This window comes from Mobula hypostoma, chromosome 19, assembly GCF_963921235.1.
Source record: "Mobula hypostoma chromosome 19, sMobHyp1.1, whole genome shotgun sequence".
Classification (NCBI taxonomy): domain Eukaryota; kingdom Metazoa; phylum Chordata; class Chondrichthyes; order Myliobatiformes; family Myliobatidae; genus Mobula; species Mobula hypostoma.
In genome coordinates this window covers 31877878-31898419 of record NC_086115.1, presented here as the reverse complement: position 1 = coordinate 31898419, position 20542 = coordinate 31877878, and the positions used below count along the sequence as shown (strand labels likewise).

Sequence of the window (20542 nt, the reverse complement as noted above, 5' to 3'; positions counted from 1 at the left end):
CAAATATGCCCCAAACTGATGTACCCTTTCAAAACTAAAGTTGTACTTTATCATTGCAGCGAAAATCTCACGCAGCTGCTTCACGTTCAATTCCTGGACAACTTCACTTTCGGTCCGTTCGCTACTGCATTCGGTTTCGATTGTTATCCTTTCCTCTTCCAATTGCATCTGCTCTTCATCTGTCAGTTCTTGGTCATGGGATGCCAAAACCTCTTCAACATCATCTTTGTCAACTTCCACAAGCCAAACTCACTTTGTCCTTACTTCCTTCACCACGATCAAAACGCTTAATTATGTCTAGTTTTATGCTAAATGTAACACCCTTATGAGCTCTTTTAGGCTTTTCCGATACCGTAGAACTCATCTTGCTAATAGATGCTCACAGGCACGTGCTTAAGCAATGCCGGTGAGAATGCAGTTCCGAATCCGGGGGAGAGCGGCTGCTCGGGGCACACACTGATTTTTTTTGCGCTCTGATTTCTTTTTAGCACGCTTCCTTTTTTCGTAACAGTGAAAACACCTTCTGTTAGCAAAAACAGGGAACTAATGTAGGTCTTTTGCAACGGTGAGGTTTTGTAAAGCGAACGTTCGAAAAGCGGGGGTCACCTGTCACTCATATCCAGCATAATCTATGGAATCTGTCACATTCTTGTCCTCAGCTAGCCATTGCACTCAGTGGCTACTCTGTTAGGTACACCTAATAAAGCGGCCCCTGAGTGTACGTCCATGGTCTTCTGCTGCTGTAGCTCATTCACTTCAATGCAGCATGGATACAGCTGTTTGTTCCAACGTGTCCATGCCTATCACAGTGAGCACCCATCTAGTCCCAATTTCCTGCATTCAGCCCATAGCCCTGTAAACGACACCCCTCCATTTACCTATCCAAGTGCCTCTTCAGCGATACTTTTATACCTGTCTCTTCAGCTTCTGAGAGCTCATTCCATATATTAATCATCTGGGTATTTACCAGGAAAGTCGATGAAGAAAAGGCAGTAGACCTTGCCTACATTGTCTTTGCATTGCCTTCGAGAAAGTCCCGCATGTGAGGTTGGTCCAGAAGATGCAGTCACTTGCCATTCGGTTTGAAGTAGTAAACTGGATTCAACATTGGCTTAGAGTAAGATGCCAATGAGTGGTAGAAGATGGTTGACACTCCAGCTTTAGGGCTGTGACTAGCAATGAAATGCATGTATCAGTGCTGATTCTGTAATTGAATTGGGTAATAATGCTTGGTAACAAAAATTTTTCTTCCTGAATACTTTTGAGTGTATCTTATAGATTTTGGGCTGCTGATCATGAAAATCACCATGAAATTTCCCTATCATGCACCAGTTTTTTAAAGAAAATTGCCTATATTTGTTATTTCAGTTCATAATTCAAGTTAATTAAAATGTTGCCCACAATGTAAACTGAGAAGTTTTCTATCTTGGAGAAGGAGGAGAAGATGGCGGCGCAACGCAGCGCTTGCAGCCTCTCCGGTAAATGATATCTGTATTTGTTAAGTAGGATGCCATGCACAATCCTGATTTAATGGAGGCAGACGTGAGAAGCACGGAGGAACATCTGGAGAAACTTCTGACATGTCTGTTTCGCTGCCAATGTTATTGTGCGATCGAGAATCTCCGGAGGGGAAGGCCCCGAATCCTCGGCTTTGCCTGTTGCTTGGCGGCTGGGGCCGGGGTTGAAGTGCTCAGCAGAGATGGTGCTCGGTGCTCGGTGTCGGAGGCTCGAAGTTTTCAGACGGACTCAAGAGTCGGCTGTGGTCGGGTGCTTCCAGGGTGCTGCATCGGCAAATCTGCGGCGCTGGAGGTTCATGGCAGGGAGAGCTTTCTTCCTTCTACCATCTGCGTGAGATGATGGGGCTATCTGGACGAGATTTTTTTTTACCGTGCCCTTGGTCTGTTCTTTATCAAATTACGGTATGGCTTTGCACTGTTGTAACTATATGTTCTAATTATATGGTTTTTGTCAGTTTTTTAGTCTTGGTCTATCTTGTATTTCTGTGATATCACACTGGAGAAACATTGTATCATTTCTTAATGCATGCATTACTAAATGACAATAAACGAGGACTGAGTGTCCTCATAATCTAATCTAATCTAATCTTGTCCCAGCATATCTGGGCATGTTTAGGCAGGGTGGATGCTGCATGGCAGGACAGGTTTTTGGAAAAACTACATTTCTGTAAAGGATTTTGATATTTGAGACAGGTGTTTCCAAGAATAACTGATACCAAGATGAAGGAAGGCACCTTTGTTGGTCCACAAATCAAACAGGTCACCAATGACAAGAAATTCAAAGAACTTCTAGTGGGACTGGTGAAAATCACATGGAACACATTCAAGGATATTGTTGAAAATTTTCTTGGTAATGACAGAGCACCAAACTATGTGCAGCTGGTTGACAACATGCTTTAAGCATACAAAGCCATGAAGTGCAACATGCCACTAAAGACTTCTTCCCTGCAAATCTTGGCATTGTCAGTGACGAGCATGGTGAAAGATTTCGTCAGGACATTGCAGTCATGGAGAAATGGTATCAGGGCAACTGGAATCCATCAATGCTACCTGATTATTGTTGGATTCTTAAGTGAAAAGCCTCAGACACTGAGTACAAATGAAAATAATCAGCAAAACATTTCTAAGTTAGTTGAGCTATTGTAATAGCACCATTATGTAATTAAATGTATTACATTCAATAAAGGTTAATATCTTGTTTCTCCAAATTCCTATGTGATGCAAGTAGTCTGAAATGATATTTGTGTTCAGTGGTCTATCACAAATAAACAAAAAACATTTCGAAGAAGCAACTTTCTAGAAAAAATATTGTTGTCCAGTGTCATATGGTAAACTGGATTGGCAAATGTGCAGATGACACCAAGACTGGAGGCATAGTGGACAGCAGGGAAAGCTATCAAAGCTCACAGCAGGATTGGACCAGCTGGAAAATTGGGTTGAGGAATTGCAAATGTACTTTAATGCTGGCAAGTGTGAGGTGTTGCACTTTTGGAGGACAAGCCAGGATAGGATATACACAGTGAAAGGTAGGGCACTGAGTAGTGTGGTAAAACAAAGATATCTAGGAATATAGATCCATAATTCTTTGAAAGTGGCAACACATGTAGATAAGACCTGAAGGAGAGCTTTGGGCCCAATGGCCTTCATAAATCAAAGTATTGAGTTACAAGAGTTGGGATGTTATTTATGTTGAAGTTGCATAAGACATTGGTGAGGTCTAGTTTGTAGTACTGTGTGCAGTTCTGGTAACCTACCTACAGGAAAGATATCAACAAGATTGAAAGAGAATAGATAATATTTCATGGGTGTGGCTGGGACTGGATGACCTGAGTTATAGGGAAAGGTTGAATAGATTAGGACTTTATTTATATAACCATATAACAATTACAGCATGGAAACAGGCCATATCGGCCCTTCTAGTCCTTGTCGAACTCTTACCCTATCCTATTCCCACCGACCTGCACTCAGTCCATAACCCCCCATTCCTTTCCTGTCCATATATCTTTCCAATTTAACTTTAAATGACAACATCGAACCTGCCTCAACCACTTCTGCTGGAAGCTCGTTCCACACAGCTACCACTCTCTGAGTAAAGAAGTTCCTCCTCATGTTACCCCTAAACTTTTGTCCTCTAATTCTCAATCCATGCCCTCTTGTTTGAATCTTCCCCACTCTCAATGGAAAAAGTCTAACCACGTTAACTCTATCAATCCCCCTCATAATTTTAAACACCTCTATCAAGTCTCCCCTCAACCTTCTATGGTCCAAAGAATAAAGACCTAACTTGTTCAACCTTTCTCTGTAACTTAGGAGATGAAACCCAGGCAACATTTTAGTAAACCTCCTCTGTACTCTCTCAATTTTATTGACATCTTTCCTATAATTCGGTGACCAGAACTGTACACAATACTCCAGATTTGGCCTTACCAATGCCTTATACAAATTCAACATTACATCCCAACTCCTATACTCAATGCTCTGATTAATAAAGGCCAGCAAACCATTTGCTGGAACATAGGAAAATGTGGGGAGATGTGATAGTGGTATACAAAATTATGAGAAGTATAAACAGGGTGAATGCAAGCAGGTTTTTTCCACTGAGCGTGGGTCAGACTAGAATTAGAAGTCACAGGTTAAGGATGAAAGGTGAAATATGAAAGGGGAACCTGAGGGGGAACTTATTCGCTCAGAGGGAGTTGCAAGTGTGGATTGATCTGTCAGCAGAAAAGGTAGATGTAGGTTCAATTGCAATATTTAAGAGAAGTTTGCATAAGTACATGGATGGGACGAGTATGGAGGCTTGTGGTACAGGTCGGTGTGTCAATGGGACTCAACAGAACAACAGTTTGGCATAGACTAGATGGGCCACAGCTTGTCATATGAAGAGCATTTGATAGCTTTGGGCCTGTATTCACTGGAATTTAGAAGAATGAGGGGTGACCTAATTAAAACTTACCAAATGGTGAAAGGCCTTGATAGAGTGGATGTGGAGAGCATGTTTTCTATGGTGGGAGCATCTAAGACCAGAGGACACAGCCTCAGAGTAGAGGGGTGTCCTTTTAGAATGGAGATGAAGAGGAATTTCTTTAGCCAGAGAGTGGTGAATCTGTGAAATTCATTGCCACAGGCAGCTGTGGGGACCAAGTCTTAATATATATTTAAGATAGAGGTTGATAAATTCTTGATTGGTCAGGGCATGGAAGGATACTGGGGGAAGGCAGGAGATTGGGGCTGAGAGGAAAAATGGATCAGCCATGATGAAATGGCAGAGCAGACTCAATGGGCCAAATGGCCTAATTCTGCTCCTATGTCTTGTGGTCTCGTGACCTGTTTCTGTGTTGTAGTGCTCCGTGACTCCATGACTGTGAAAACTTGCCCCCCAGGCACCTTTTAAACTTTTCCCTTTTCACCCGAAATCTGTGCTAACTAGTTTTAAACTCCCCTAAGCTGGGGTAAAGGTTGTTATGTCCACCTTATCTATGTTTCTTATAATTTTGAACATTTCTATAAAGTTGCCCCTCATTCTGCTAAGTTCCAAGAAATAAAGGCATAGCTTGACCAACCTCCACATAAAATTAGTGCGCACTAGTCCTGTAAACATCCTCGTAAATCTTTTCTCTTTTCAGTTTAACCACATCTTTCCTCTAGCAGGGAGACTGGAAATGTACCCAGTATTGTAAGTGCAGTCGTATCAATGACTTGTGCAACTGTAATGTAATGTCCCAGCTCCTCTACTCACTCTCCTGGCAACGCGCTAAATGTCTTTACTAGTCACAGCTGTAAGTTTAGGAGTTGGGGCTTATTATATCCATATTAAAATCTATGAAATATTGGAAGATCAAAAGCATTTGCTCTCTCTGTAGACATCCTTTTTAAAAAATTCTGGGAGGCATTGCCTTGTATGTATTGTTTTTTCACTTTTAATAATTCATTTATTTTCATCATCCTCACCAGACCCTGGGTGCTATATTATTTATGAAAATTCATATGAAGTATTTTAATTTCCCATTATAATTTCTGATGTCTCTGTAAGTGGAAAACATTTTCTTTCAGTGATCACTTTCGTAACTCTAGAAAAGCTTTAAAAAATTGTTTGTGTCCCTTCTTGGTTTACTTTTTGTATTTTGTTATTTGTCTGTTCATTGCTTTCTTTGCCATCCCTTGCAGGATTCTGTACTTCTCGAAATCAATAGATTTACTGTAATTTTTGGCAATATTATAATCCTATACTTAATATAATCATATCATTTATTACTGAAATGCAATACATCTGGGTAATACTCTTTGGACTTGGACTAGAAATTGAACTGTATTTAACATTGTCTTCTAAGTACTTTTTCATATGCCCCAATATACTTCACAGCCATCAAAGAACAATCTGATGCACGGTCACCGCTGTACGTGAAGTCAATATGGTGGCCAATAATCTCTTGTAAACTGAGCAACACACACAAAGTGCTAGAGGAATTCAGCAGCCTAGGCAGCATCTATGGGAAAGAGTACGGTTGGTGTTTCAGGTCGAGACCCTTCGTCAGGACTGGAGAGAAAAAGATGAGAAGTCAAAGTAAGAATGTGGGGGGGAGAGGAGGAATAAACACAAGGTAGTAGGTGATAGTTGAAACTGGCAGGGGGAGGGGTGAAGTAAAGAGCTGGGAAGTTGATTGGCGATAGAGATAAAGGGCTGGAAAAGGGGGAATCTGATGGGAGTGGACAGAAGGCCATGGACGAAAGGGAAGGGGTGGAACACCAGAGGGAGGTGATGGATAGGTAAGGAGATAAGGTGAGGAAAGGAAATGGGAATGGGGAATGGTGAAGGGGCTGGGTGGGGGATGGTACTGGAAGTTCGAGAAATCGATATTCATGCCATCAGGTTGGAGGCAACCCAGACGGAATGTAAGGTGTTATTCCTCCAACCTGAGTGTGGCCTCATTGCCCCCGCTTTTCTTTGGACTAGTCCAACAAGATCATTTATGTCTCACTAAGAGCAGACAAGGACTTATTTAAATGCTTCATGCAAAGGACTTTCTTCCTCAGCAGGGCAGTACTGCGTCAATCTAGTTTTTGTATTCAGGTCGTAGTTCAGCTGGTTGATAGAGATATGTTCAGCACGTTCAAAATGCTGGAGGAACTTACCAGATCAGGCATCATCTGTGGAAATCAATAAATAGTTGACATTTTGGGCCAAGACCCTTCATCAAGACAAAAAGGAAGGGGGAAGAAACCAGAGCCAGAATAAGGAGGTTGGGGGGTGGGGGGAGGAAGGAGTACAAGTTAAAAGGTGATGGGTGAAGCCAGGTGGGTAGGGGAGGATGGATGAAGTTAAAAACTAGGAGGTGATAGGTGGAAAAGGTAAAGGGCTGGTGAAGAAGATAGAGATCTGTTACTGGGGGAACTATCAGACTCCTGAACCAGTGTGGATAGCCTCACATCTGAACACTAACTCCACAACCTATAGTTTGGGAGTTCCTAATCTGGGGTCCACAGACCCCTTGGTTAATGGTAGGAGTCCATGGCATGAAAAAGGTTGGAAGACTCACTTTCAAGGACTCAACAGCTAATGTTCCCAGTGTATTTATTTCCTTTTAAAAATTATTTGCATGATTTGTCTACTTTTGCATATTGATTGCCAGTCTTTGTTATTTATAGTTTTTCATAAATTCTACTGTATTACTTTATTTTTTGCTGGGAAAAAACAATCTCAAGGTAGTATATGGTCACATGTACAGTATATACCTTGATAATAAATTGACCTTGACTTTGGTATGGGAAAGATGAGTATCTTTGGATGCAGCACTGGAAACAGTATAGGAACAGGAAAAAACTACTGTATATCAATAGGGGAAGCTCCATCTGAATTGCAGTAGAACCATTGCAGGAAGGTGTAAATACATTGCAACTGCTTCAAACCAGTAGAACAAAGAGCTATGTACAAAAAAATGAAACGTGCTGAACTATAGACAAGATGTCAAAGCTTAGAACCAACTAAACTAAGGGAGGACATAGTTGGCCCAGGAATAACTGGAGTCATAAAACAAGTGTAGATAATTGGTGAAAAATAAATTGAAAGGATCTATGAACCAAGTACAAGTTAATTGTCATTTAGCTGTACATACTGTATATACAACCAAATGAAACAACATCTCTCTGGACCACAGTGCATCCATAATACATATTTTATGCAAAGAACATAAAACAAAATATTACCACAAATAACTTGGTAAAATATTATTTTAAATACATGTGAAGTGTGCAGCACAGGTAAGCAATAGACAGTAAACAGCTCACAGCCCTAGTGACAAAACCTCAGTGGTGGCAGGGAATTCATTAGTCTCATAGCCTGGGGGAAGACGCTGTTACCCAGTCTGGCAGTCCTAGTCTTATTGTTCCGGTACTTTCTTCCTGACAGTAGTGGGTCAAAGAGATTGTGGGATGGGTGATAGGGATCCTCTTACCATTTCTGTGGATGATTGGGGGCAGATTTTACAATTAGTTAATACTTCCTCTATTTGCGCTAAACATTCCCTAATTCAATTTAAAGTTGTTCATAGAGCACATATGTCCAAAGATAAGTTAGCGCGTTTTTACTTGCATATTAATCCTTTTTGTGATAGATGTTCGGGGCAGATAGCCTCTTTAACTCATATGTTTTGGTCTTGCCCTACTTTGGAAACTTTTTGGAGAGACATTTTTAATATTATTTCTAAGGTGTTAAATATAGATATCTCTCCTCACCCTATTACTGCTATCTTTGGACTACCTAAAATTTCTAGTAATCTTTCCCCTTCAGCCCGTAGAATGATTGCATTTCTTACTTTAATGGCGAAAAGATGTATTTTACAACATTGGAAAGAGCTTAATGCTCCAACTACCTTTTTTTGGTTCTCCCAGACGATATTATGTTTGAATCTGGAGAAAATTAGAAGCACCCTTTATGATTCTTCATTTAAATTTGAACAGATTTGGGGATCTTTTATTCGATATTTTCATTTAATGTAATATATACCCTTCTTGTTTTTTTTTCACTGTTTTTAATGGAGGTCGGGATTGAGGACGTGATTTTAAGTTTAACTCTGTTTGGTTTCAAGTTAGCCCATTGCTTTGCTTTGCTTTTAGTTAGTTGCACGGTGGGTTGTTTTTTTGGGGTTTTTTTTTTCTTTTTTTCTATCGATATATATATATAAAATTTAGTATACTATTATGTTATCTTGGTTTCTTATGTTTAAATTACATTGTTTGTAGTATTTTTTTTCGGTATTGATACCTTCTGTAATTTTATTATATTTTAACATTGTATTAATGTTTACATGACTTACCTTTTGGTATACTTATTCAATAAAAAGATTTAAAAAGAAAGAAAGATAGGGATCCTCACAATGCTTTGGACCCTTTGTATACAACGCTGCTAGTAAATTTCATAATTAGGGGAGAGGGAAACTCAAACTGAGTTGAACCATTGATATAGTGTTACATAAAATCTCCATAGCTAAGTAGTTAAATTTGGAATGATCATATCTGGAAAGAAGCAAATATAGTCTGAATTGCATGGATATGGTCAAATAAAATTCAGGATTTTTTTTTGTGTTTTTTTAGAAAGAGTTCTAATGTTGAAAACATTTCTCAAAATGAGATTGTTCTTTAAAAAAAGAAATTTGTGAAAAACAGAGAGAGACTGTTAAAACATGGAGTAAGACAGTTATAATGTTAGCAATTCTTTTTTATGTTTATGTAAGGAGCATAAGTTATGTGCTATGGGTAAAGTGAACTGAATCACTCACCTTCAGTGACTACAGACAAAAAGAACATACCCAGTTTTTCTTTTTTTTCCCCTGAGAAGGGGAGAGGTTGTGGTAGGTATTCCTATACCACTCAGTTAGGCACTCCTGCGTGGGAGGAGTTCACATACTGTACAAGCAGAGTTATCAATATAAGTTCAGTTGAATATCCTGTACACCAGCCTCCTGGTGTGCTCTGCACACTCTCTCAATATCACATGCAACAAAATATGCCACTGATATTAAATCTGATTCTGACTCTGCCATCTCTGTGTCCATTTTTCCAACTGGCCGATATCCTGCGGAATCCTTTGACAACCTTTGTCTCTATGCACAATTCTGCCAAGTTTTGTGTTGTCTACAAACTTACTAATCAGCTGTACTCTTGTTCCCCTGACCTGAAACATCTAATGATTAAGTGCTGACTGTTCTACTTACCAAGGGAGTTCTCCTCCGTGATCCTGACCGCAGTTTACAAATCGCCAAAGGCCGATGTTAAGCAAGCACTCGAGGTATTGACTGCAATGATCTGCAAACAAGAAGAAGCTGTTCCTGAATCACTGTGTGAGCCTATAGAAGTCTTTGAGTGTATTCGTTGACGTACCAAATCTCTTCAAACTCCTAATGAAGAATAGCGACTGTCTTGCCTTCTTTATAACTGCATCGATATTTTGAGACCAGGTTAGATCCTCAGCGATCTTGACACCCAGGAAGTTGAAACTGCTCACTCTGTCCACTTCTGATCCCTCTATGAGGATTGGTATGTGTTCCTTCGTCTTACCCTTCCTGAAGTCCACAATCAGCTCTTTCGTCTTACTGACATTGAGTGCCAGGTTGTTGCTGTGACACTACTCCACTAGTTGGCATATCTCACTCCTGTACACCCTCTTGTCACCATCTGAGATTCTACCAACAATGATTCTATCATCAGCAAATTTATAGATGGTATTTGAGCTGTGTCTGGCAACACAGTCATGGGTATAGAGAGGGTAGAACAGTAGGCTAAGCACACGCCCCTGAGATGCACCAACGTTGATCATCAGCGAGGAGGAGACGTTATCACCAATCTGCACAGATTGTAGTCTTCCGGTTAGGAAGTCGAAGAAACAATTGCAGAGGTAGGGACAGAGGCCCAGGTTCTGCAAATTCTCAATCAGGATTGTGGGAACGATGGTATTAAATGCTGAGCTACAGTCGATGAACAGCATCCTGACATAGGTGTTTGTGTTGTCTAGGTGGTCTAAAGCCGTGTGAAGAGCCATTGAGATTGCATCTGCCGTTGACCTATTGTGGCGATAGGCAAATTGCAATGGGTCCAGGCCCTTGCTAAGGCAGGAGTTCAGTCTAGTCATGACCAACCTCTCAAAGCACTTCATCACTGTTGATGTGAGTGCTACCGGGCGATAGTCATTAAGGCAGCTCACATTATTCTTCTTAGGCACTGGTATAATTGTTGCATAGCTCCTGCCTGAGAAGCGACTTGGATCCGCTCCAATTTGCCAACCGGCACAACAGGTCCACAGCAAAGATCTCATTGTGGACCTTTGATATACCATGTTGTATAGTGGGAGCAGAATAGTAGAGGATCTTGTAGAAGTGAAGTGTGAAGCCCATTCTCTCACCTGCTGTGGTGAACAAGTCAACGAAGACTTGAACTTCAGCGTTCAAGCCTACTACACCTCGATGACTGTAGCAGCTTTGACCTTGCTTTCTGAGTGGAGGCAGTGTTAGTTGAACAATTTCCCATTCATCCTATAGATTAACTTTACTCCGGTAGGAAGCTTCTCCACTTTCTTAGAAGTTTGCATAGGTTTGTCATGTATTCTAAAACTTGTGATTGGTTGCATCACAGCCTGCTTTGGAAACACCAATCCCAGGAACAGAAAAGTCTACAAAAAGTTGTGGCGAGAGCCCGGTCCATCACAAGCTAGTCCCTCCCCACCACTGAGCACATGTATTGCCAGGAAAACCCTGGCAAATCTGCACAATGTTTCTCACCTTCTGCATGCTACTTTGGCTGAACAGTGGAGCATTTTCAGTATTAGACTAAGACAACTGTGCTGCTCTATTACCCTCAGACGTTATGCTCTGTAATGTGTCAACCTATAGCCGGGGAAGTGATGACCCCCTCCTATTAGACTGTTATTACCCTCTGTTGAGCTCTGTTTACCATACCCTGCTATCGCGAACACCCTGTGCAATATTACCATCATTTGTGTGAACGTGCACCCATTACTGTATAATATTGCGGTCGTTCCTGCACTCCCATCTTATCAGTGTGAACTTGGAAGTCTTGTAATCTTTGACTTGGAAATCTTATACATCTTATTTTAAAGGTAACTTATTTTTTATTCTTCTCCACTTCTAATATTTGTGTATCTGTGCACTTGTAATGCTACTGTGACACTGTAATGCATGGTTATTTGAGTTACTGTCACCTTTGTTTCAGCTTGAACCTGTTTGGCCATTCTCTTCTAACCTCTCTCATTAACAAGGCATTTTCACCCTTAAAACTGCCTCTCACTGGATGTGTTCTGTTTTTCACACTATTTTCTGTAAACTCTGAAGATTACTCTGAACTCTGTAAAATCCTAGGAGATCAGCAATTTCTGAAATATGCAAACCGCCCTGTCGGGCACCACCAATCATTTCAGGTCAGTCACTTGGATCACATTTCTTCCCCATTCTAATATTTGGTCTGAACAACAACTGAACCTCTTGACCATGTCTGAATACTTTTATGCATTGAGTTACTGCCACATGATTGACCAATTAGATTAATGAGCAGGTGTACAGTTGTACCTAATAAAGTGGCCACTGAGTGCTTGTGTGTGTATATAATTTACATATATTATATATATAAAAGTTGTAAATATGTACAATGAATAGTATATTTTATGTATTACACTGAAGTACTGCAGCAAAAGAATAAATTTCACAGTATATATCAATGATAAACTTAATTCTGATTGAATATTTCAGAGACAACTGGACACGTACCTAAATGAGTAAGGCTTAGAAAGAATTGGAATTAATGCAGGGCGGTGGGATTAGTACAGATAGTCACGATGGTGGGAATAGATTCGGTTGGACGAAGGGCCTGTTTCCATCCTGGAGGTCAGGGTGGTTTGGATCAAGGAGTTCTCCTTTAAAGCTTGAGCTCCTGACCGAAAATACTCCCGCATGTGTGCAGTAGTCGGCGCTCTTGGCTCTTTTTTGGGAACTGGCGGCGCTGCTCAGGGGCTGAAGTCACTTCGCGAGGGTTCCTTACCTGCCACCGACCATGTCATATCCAGTTGACTTCCCAAGAATTATAAACTCGTTTGGTGTAAAAGTTATAACTGGAGAGCCCACTAAAGGGTTTTAAAGTTGAAAAGATGCTCCAAAGACAGGGTTAAAAGTAGATATGCACCATGCCTACATTGAAGGAATGAACTCACTGCATCGCGAGTCGAGAGGAGCCTGCAAACAGGATTTGTTGGTGAAATTGCAAAACATTTAATTGAAAGGGCAGATCATTAACTCATAAACATATGGCCCAATAGATTATGATATTATCGCTTACATTTCACAGCGAGGTGATAAAGTAGATTCAATGTCCTGATTCGATGTTTAACGTGTATAATCAAATGGCTTCTTGCTTTTCTTCTAAATTAGGCCATGTTAAACCGATTTAATTTGGCCACTTTGACATTGGTTCAAAAACCATACTAGATTTTTTCTGGTCAACTTTGTTTACAGTGCAGTTTTCCTAAGTGAATCAATAAATTGAGAACTATATAAATTGCATTGCCCTGTTTTGTAGCGCACAAAAGTTTAATAATTGCATCGACGCCATTATCTAAACTGGCTTGGATGAACAAAGTTCAGCGAAGTTATTAGTTTGGAGAATCCCCAACATCTATATCTTCAAGTGAACCCTTCGGGAACTCAGGCCACGGGTACCTCCGACGCTCCCACCGTTCCGGCGGACTACAGGAGTCTTTCTCTGAAGGGTGCGTGTGAGCAGCATGCACTTTGCTAAAAAATGAAGCATTGCAGCTATTCAGTAGAAAAGGTGGGAGCGTTAATTGGATCACTGACAAGGGAAGAAGATGGAGCTGAAGGTGCAAAAGTTGGCTTGCACGGCACTGCGTGAGCCTGTAGGCGCCACGCTTGCTGTTTGCATTTCGCTTTGACGTAAGGCAGAGAGAGCGCGGTGTGTTAACCGGTCTCGGCTTCAGTCAGAGGATTTCCGGAGAACCATCAGTGCAACTAGCACAACCCAGCCGGTTCCCGGGCCAAAGTTTTGTCCTGGGACGTCTCATTGTTGTCTTCGCGCCAATAAGAAGGGAACGTCGAGGCACGCCCCGGAGTTGGGCAGATTCCCTCAGCTCTTCTTGCACCTTCTCGTGAAGTTCGGCCAAAGTCAGGGAGACTTTGGAAAGTTGGGCGGCTCGCTCTCGGACTACCATGGGTACGCTGCGGGATCTGCAGTACGCCTTGCAAGAAAAGATCGAGGAGCTGAGGCAGCGAGACGCCCTGATCGACGAGCTGGAGCTGGAGCTGGATCAGAAGGACGACCTGATCCAGAGGCTGCAGAACGAGCTGGACAAGTACCGGTCTGTCATCAAACCCGCCAGTAAGCAAGCGCCGAACCAAACCCCGAGCTGTCTGCAGGAACAGCAACGGACCAAACGGCAGGCAATCTCAGCCGAGCCCACCGCCTTCGACATCCAGGATCTCAGCCACGTTACTCTGCCCTCCTACCAGAAAAGTCCACAGTAAGCAAACAAAAACACTTTACTGCTTGCACACCTTCACGTTACTTCTGTCACGGGGCAGCTGCTGGCTGGTTCCCTTCGTCCGGTCACTCCAGGGTTAATCTACCGCTCAGCAGACCGTAATGTTTGTGTAATCGTTACTATTGTCGCGTTAAACCGGAGCGCCGGATCCGCCGTTCCGAGTAAAATGTCAGGACAGTGAAGGCGAACGGATGCCAGGGACGGGAGCTAGGCAAGGTTATCGAACAGAGCGCACAGTAACGATGGCGATAGGTGTGGGTGCACGGCTGGGGGGTGGCGAGAGTTCTTAGCAGTTGAGACAAGTGAGAGCGACGATTCGATGAAAGCGGCCGGAAATCTGGGAATGAAGAAGTACTAATGGGCGAGCGTGAGTGGGCTAGTAATCCAGTGTGAGTGGCTAGGAATAAGGAACTGTCAGTGTCGAGTGGGAGTGCGAGGATCCACTATTAGAATGTGGGCGGTAATCCAGTGTGATGATGCAATGTAAGAGTGCGGGTGTGTAATCAGGTTAAGAAATAAAGTGATCCAGTGTGCGAACATCCACAGTAAAAGATTGTATCATCAAGTGAGTGTGAGGATACACTAGGAAACAGATCTAGTATGGGGATCTATTCTGAGAGATCAGGTGTTCCAGTGTGAGGGTTAGGGTCCATCGTGAGTAACAGTGGGTGAGGATTCACTGGAAGTGAGGATCTATTGTGGGCGATCTGGCTTACTGGGAGCAAGAGAGTGAGTTACTCTGACTGAATATGCCGAGTACCAGAGTGACTGTGCCAGTGGGTGAATTAGCAAGTGTGTGGCTGGGGTTGACAAGAAACTGACCACCACCAGCAAAGGTTTCATCTCCAGTAGTAGTGAACTCTTCCTTCAATCCATACTCCAAACTGACCTATTGCACTCAGCAACCTCAATTGACAGTGTCTAGAGCCCAGGTGTCACCAATTGAAGGAAAATGGAACAGACTGGCATTTACTCAACACTCAGCAATTCATTAGCAAATTTGTTTTAGAAGGATTTGAAAGGGTCTACACAGCCGTTCCTAAGTAATGTCTGCACTGCAGCGATACCAGCGCGTCTGGTAAGATGCTTGACAGCTGCAATTGAAAGTTTATTAGTTGAAGCGCCTGGTTTAGATTGGCTTTTTTTTTACTGGGGCCGATGGGCTGCTGATTTGATGGGAAAGTTTAACAGGGTAACAAGTGAACAGTCCTCTAAGAGAAATGAAGTGTAACCAATAAATCAAAGCTGTAATTGTGAAACAGCAGTGGATGCCCAGCTCAAGTCGTATTCTCTCTGATGATGCCTGTGCACTGCTGCCTCTTCCACCTCTTCGGCTCCTCTTACCTACTCTGGATGTCTGTGCGTCATCACGGTTATAATCCCTCAAATCTGCACATCTGTGTGAGGAGCCAGAATTCTTCAGCTTGATGATAAACCCAGGAATTTTCCCTTCTTATTTTCATTCTTAAGACTTTTTTTCTCATCATCTTGTTTGGTTGGGACTTCAGTCTCCCGAGCTCATCATCTGTCTTTCTTGAGGAATGTATATTGTTGTGTTCTGTGTTCTGCTGAGCATTGTGGGCATACTGTGTTGGCACTGTGCTGCCAGCACATCTTTTGGTTGTGTCGATTGTTAACACAAAGGGCACATTTCACTGTATTGTTTTGATGTGCATGTGATTTTTTGAAAAAAAGAACCTGAATGTGAGTTTTCACTTGTGTCTATCAGCTGCAGAGCTGAGGCATATTGATGGTTGAACTTTGGCTGCTCCTAAAGGGCTCGTATAGTTAAACTTCAACTACTGATGGACTTCTGAAATTTACTGATAGAGGTGTTGCCAGAAAAGTGAATCCATTGCTTGTCTCTCATTGCCCTTGGCGAGGTGTCTTCCTGAACCATTGCAGTCAGTCTGATGAAGGTGTTATTGGATAAGGAGTAGACTCAGGCACAGGTGAAGATGTGTCTTAATCAAGTGTAGCCCCCTGGTCAGCCTCAGGCTCGCTCAACTCACTTCCGTCTAGGGGGAGCAGTCTTCGGCCCCGCCAAACTGGGTAATCAGGTTTGTGTGGATGCTGTGTGATATACCCCACCCCGCCAAACGGCAGACAATACACCATATGCGATTAAATGATTATAAATCTTACTGGAACTATGTAATTAATAGAGATAAAATATAAAAGGAAAATAAAAGGGGCCAAACTTATCAAAGTTCAACCACTTTGTGCACAACCGCTGGAGCTCAATTAACGGAGTCTTCTTTCCACCATTCGATCCCCTCCAACCTCCTCAAACCGCCGCCTGGGACCAACCACGGTGGTCGACCAGACACTCCACACGAGTCTGTCTTCGTTTCCTCTCCTCGCCGAAGACTCTGGGCCTCAGACTCTCGCTTGGGGTCCATCCCACCGCCCAGCTTACAACATCGCGTCTCTCTCTCTGTCCCCATCGCCGTCTTCTCCCCCAAAGCCCACAAAAAACAATAGCTTACAGACACACAAGAAAGAATAACATCTATCACAATTGTTTTTTTCCCTCACTTATCAATAATATAGCTCAAACAAGCAGAGAGAGAACTCTTTACATCGCAGTTATTATTACAAAAAAGCCATTTTAATTATAACATAACAAAGAAGCCATTTTGTTAGCCTTCGCAGTAACATAAAAGAAGAAACCCCTTACACAAATCAAACACCTCTGCCATCACTGTAGTTTTGTATATAACTAATAAACCATGGAAATGTGAATGACTGTGGGTTGTTCCCAGTCATATCCAAGCAATTCATCTTAATCTCTGGAGATTCCTTAGTAATCTTGGAGGCTTTTCAACCTTTGACCTCAAACTTTTTTTTTCCCTTTCTTATTTATATTTTTTATATGTACTTTTTCTAATTTATAATTTTTATTTTTATGTAACGTACTGCTGCTGCAAAACAACAAGTTTCATGGTATTTGCCAGTGATACTAATTCTAGTTCTGATTCATTTTTCTTGTAGTGGAAACATGATTTCAGCTTGTGCTGTCAAGATAATTGGTTGCAACTAATAGGCTGGGATTGTTCCAAGAAGAGTTTGTGTGAGCTAGTGTGCCTTTCTCCAAATGCCCATAGATCTAGATCTCCTCAGAATCATAAGTCAGGAAAACAATTAGCCTCTTTTATGGTAGGTACATAATAGATAGGTACATGATAGATAAAATAATGTAAATATCAGAAAACAGAATCACTAACTTCAGTGAACAATCAGGTGGGTGCGTCCTTTACTTTTGCGAGCTGCTTGGTGGTGGAGTTTGCGCGAGGATTGAAATGCAACATTTTAATTGCAATGGTTGGGAAATGCTATCTTGCCATCACGTCCTGATGTCTCTTTACTCCCAATGATCGTCTTTGATAAAGTATCCAGTCCTGTGAATTAAAATTTATATCATATTGCGCAATTCAATGTCTTCAATGCTCTGAGGATTTTCTCTACTAAAATTCCGCCTTGCATAATGTAAGTACATTTTAAACACTTGAATAAATCTGGAATGATGATTATGTGGATTATGGCACAGAACAGACACTAATTTGGAATAGTACCCTTATATTAATTGGTGAAGACTATATTTTCCACTTGCCTGGAGATGCTTTATCATATCATCTGCCAGGACAGTTGACAGTGTATGATCATCCTGTCAATCAGCCAACAATTTAATGTACCAGATAAATCACAGCATGGTTCCTTCCATAAAATCTTATTGTTATGGCTCCTTTGAGAACTGTATTGACATTCATTGAGGTATCTCTGAACTTCTTAGCAAATTTGATTCCATTACTGTTAAAAACTTTACTGTTGTGTCAAGACCATCTTTATGCATTTTTCTGTAATATTTGGAGTAACTTGCTTTTTAATATACATTAGTGCAGAAATATTAATCTTGGGTCATTCCAATGTAAGATCATAACATTTCTCCTGCCTTTATCTCCTTAGTTTATATCTTATTCAACTACCTTGTTGAAATTGTTTGTCATTGAATACTTACAGTAGCATGTGGTGCATCATTCAGTGGCTGTTATTTTTGAGCTCTTATTGTATTGCAATGTACTGCTACTGAGAAGCAACACACTTTTATGGAAGGAACCATGCTGTGATTTATCTGGTACATTAAATTGTTGGCTGATCAACAGGATAATCATACACTGTCAACTGTCCTGGCAGATTATATGGTGAAGCATCTTCTGGCAAGTTGGAAGTACAGTCCTGATCAATTAATCTATAGGTACGATTCCAAATTAGTGTCTGTTCTATGTGATAATCCGTATACTCAGGGATACTCAATTCATTCCAAATTTACTCAAGTGTTTAAATACATGACATGCTGAAAGGTGGAATTTGAGCAGAGAAAATTCTCAGAAGATTGGAGTTATTGAATTGGGTAATCTGATATAAAGTTCAATTCCTAGGACCAAATACCTTATCAAAGAGTATCATCTTCAGTCTGTGCGTTGAAGGCAATGAGGTAGCATTTACTTAGTCAGCATTTCTTGCACTTGAAGTGCGTGGACTATTCAATATCGCATACTGAAAGGAATCTGCATCTAACCTGGATTACACTCCATGACCAGAGTTTACACTGCTCTGCGTCAGAATCATCATCATCGCCTCTTTTTCAAAACTTCTGCATTTCTGTTTGCTGTCACTAATGTCAAAATGATGCTTAGATTTCCATCTAAAACATCCCCTCATTTCTCCTGTAGCTTCCTTGGAGTTCATTTGCTTAACATTCCTGAGAAAATTTTCTTCTTTTGGATGCAACTAGATTTACTGCATTTGCTTTAGTCACCATTCTGTCTGATCACTGGTCTCTTGAACATAATAATATATGGTGTCCTTTGAATTTCCTATTCTTTGCTTTAACAGTGGATGTCCTTGTTTTGTTGAAAGAAAGTTGAAGTAAAAGTGTATTTTACTGGGATTTTCTTTTAAGACGGCAGGCATGTGATCCAACAGATTTTAATTTTTTTTAAAGATACAGATCACACTTTACAGTGTGATATACCACAGTATGTTACATATGATATACCACAGTACGTTCTAAGAATTTGTTAAATGACTTTGCCCCACCCCCACCCCCTGGCTAGTGAATCAAGTACTGGAGGGTGTAGTTTTAAAGGAATTTGAGTTGCAACATTTTCACAAGGGTGTGGTACATACAGGGGTATATGGAACAGACTGCCAGAGGAATTAGTTGAGGCAGATATGATGTTACCATTTAGAAGGCATTTGGACTGATACATGGATGGATTGGAAGGATATGGGTCAAACGTAGGCACATGGGCATCTTGGTTGGCATGGAGGGATTGGGTTTCTGTGCTGTATGACTCTGGCTGAAATCTAAAATCTGTCGAGTTTACACCAGGCTACAGAGACAATCCTTTAGATTTTATTTTATTCCGGGGATGAAGGGGTTAACCTATGAAGAGAGATTGAGTCGCTCAGGACTATGCTCAGAAGAATGAGAGGGGATCTTATAGAAACATGCAACATTTTGAAAGGGATAGATAAGATAGAAGTAGGAAAGTTGTTTCCATTGGTAGGTGAGACTAGAACTAGGGGACATTGCCTCAAGATTCAAAGGAGAAGATTTAGGATGGAGATGAGGAGAAACTGTTTTTCCCAGAGAGTGGTGAATCTGTGGAATCCTCTGCCCAGGGAAGCAGTTGAGGCTTCTTCACTAAATATAATTAAGAAACAGTTAGATAGGTTTTTACATAATAAGGGAATTAAGGGTTATGGGGAAAAGGCAGGTAGATAGAGCTGGGTTTACAGACAAATCGCCCAAGATCTTATTGAATGGCGGGGCAGGCTCGATGGGCTGGATGGCCTACTCCTGCTCCTATTTCTTATGTTCTTGTTAGAAGGTCATGATTGTTATTTGAAAAAAAGCTGCTTTGATCACAGAAAATTCTGAATTCTAAATTAACTCTTTTTCAAGAAGCATTAATACCAATACAAGGTTTATTTTGTTTTCCCACTGGTAGAGCAATACTGCATTTTCATGTAACATTCGTCCTTCATTGCTTCCAACTTTGAGGAGAACGGAAGGAAATTGTGCCCTGAGGATCTAAACTTGTTTTTTCTTTCACTTTCTGTAACCACCAATGGGGTTTTATGTTCCAAAAATACACTCTAATGCTTCTTCCTCCTTACACCTTTAGAATGACAGTCACAAGCAGAAATAAATAGTGCAAGAATACAGAATAACGAGGTACTGTTCATGGGTTCATGGACCACTTTTGGTGGCAGAGGGAAAGAAGCTGTTCCTAAATCATTGATTGTGAGTCTTCAGGCTCCAGTAATACCTCAACGATGGTAGTGATGTTCTGGATAGTGAGGGTCCTTAATGATGGATGCCTCCTTCTTGAGGCATCACCTCTTGAAGATGTCCTCGATGGTAGGGAGGGTTGTGCCTATGATGCAGCTAGCTTAGTCT

General features: G+C 41.4%; 1 protein-coding gene across 3 annotated transcripts in view; it reads left to right on the top strand.

Moving 5' to 3' along the window:
• The window catches only part of prkg1b (protein kinase cGMP-dependent 1b), an 836131-nt gene that overhangs the window by 28905 nt on the left and 786684 nt on the right, over window positions 1–20542 (top strand). For 2 of the 3 annotated variants that reach the window (XM_063071596.1, XM_063071595.1), the window contains exon 1: window positions 12806–14052. The exons of the other annotated variant lie outside the window; for it this stretch is intronic. In XM_063071596.1, coding sequence (XP_062927666.1) covers window positions 13742–14052 — 311 coding nt within the window. In that variant the 5' untranslated portion in view covers window positions 12806–13741. Of the gene's footprint in view, window positions 1–12805; window positions 14053–20542 lie in introns of those variants that run through there. 3 annotated transcript variants of the gene reach the window in all.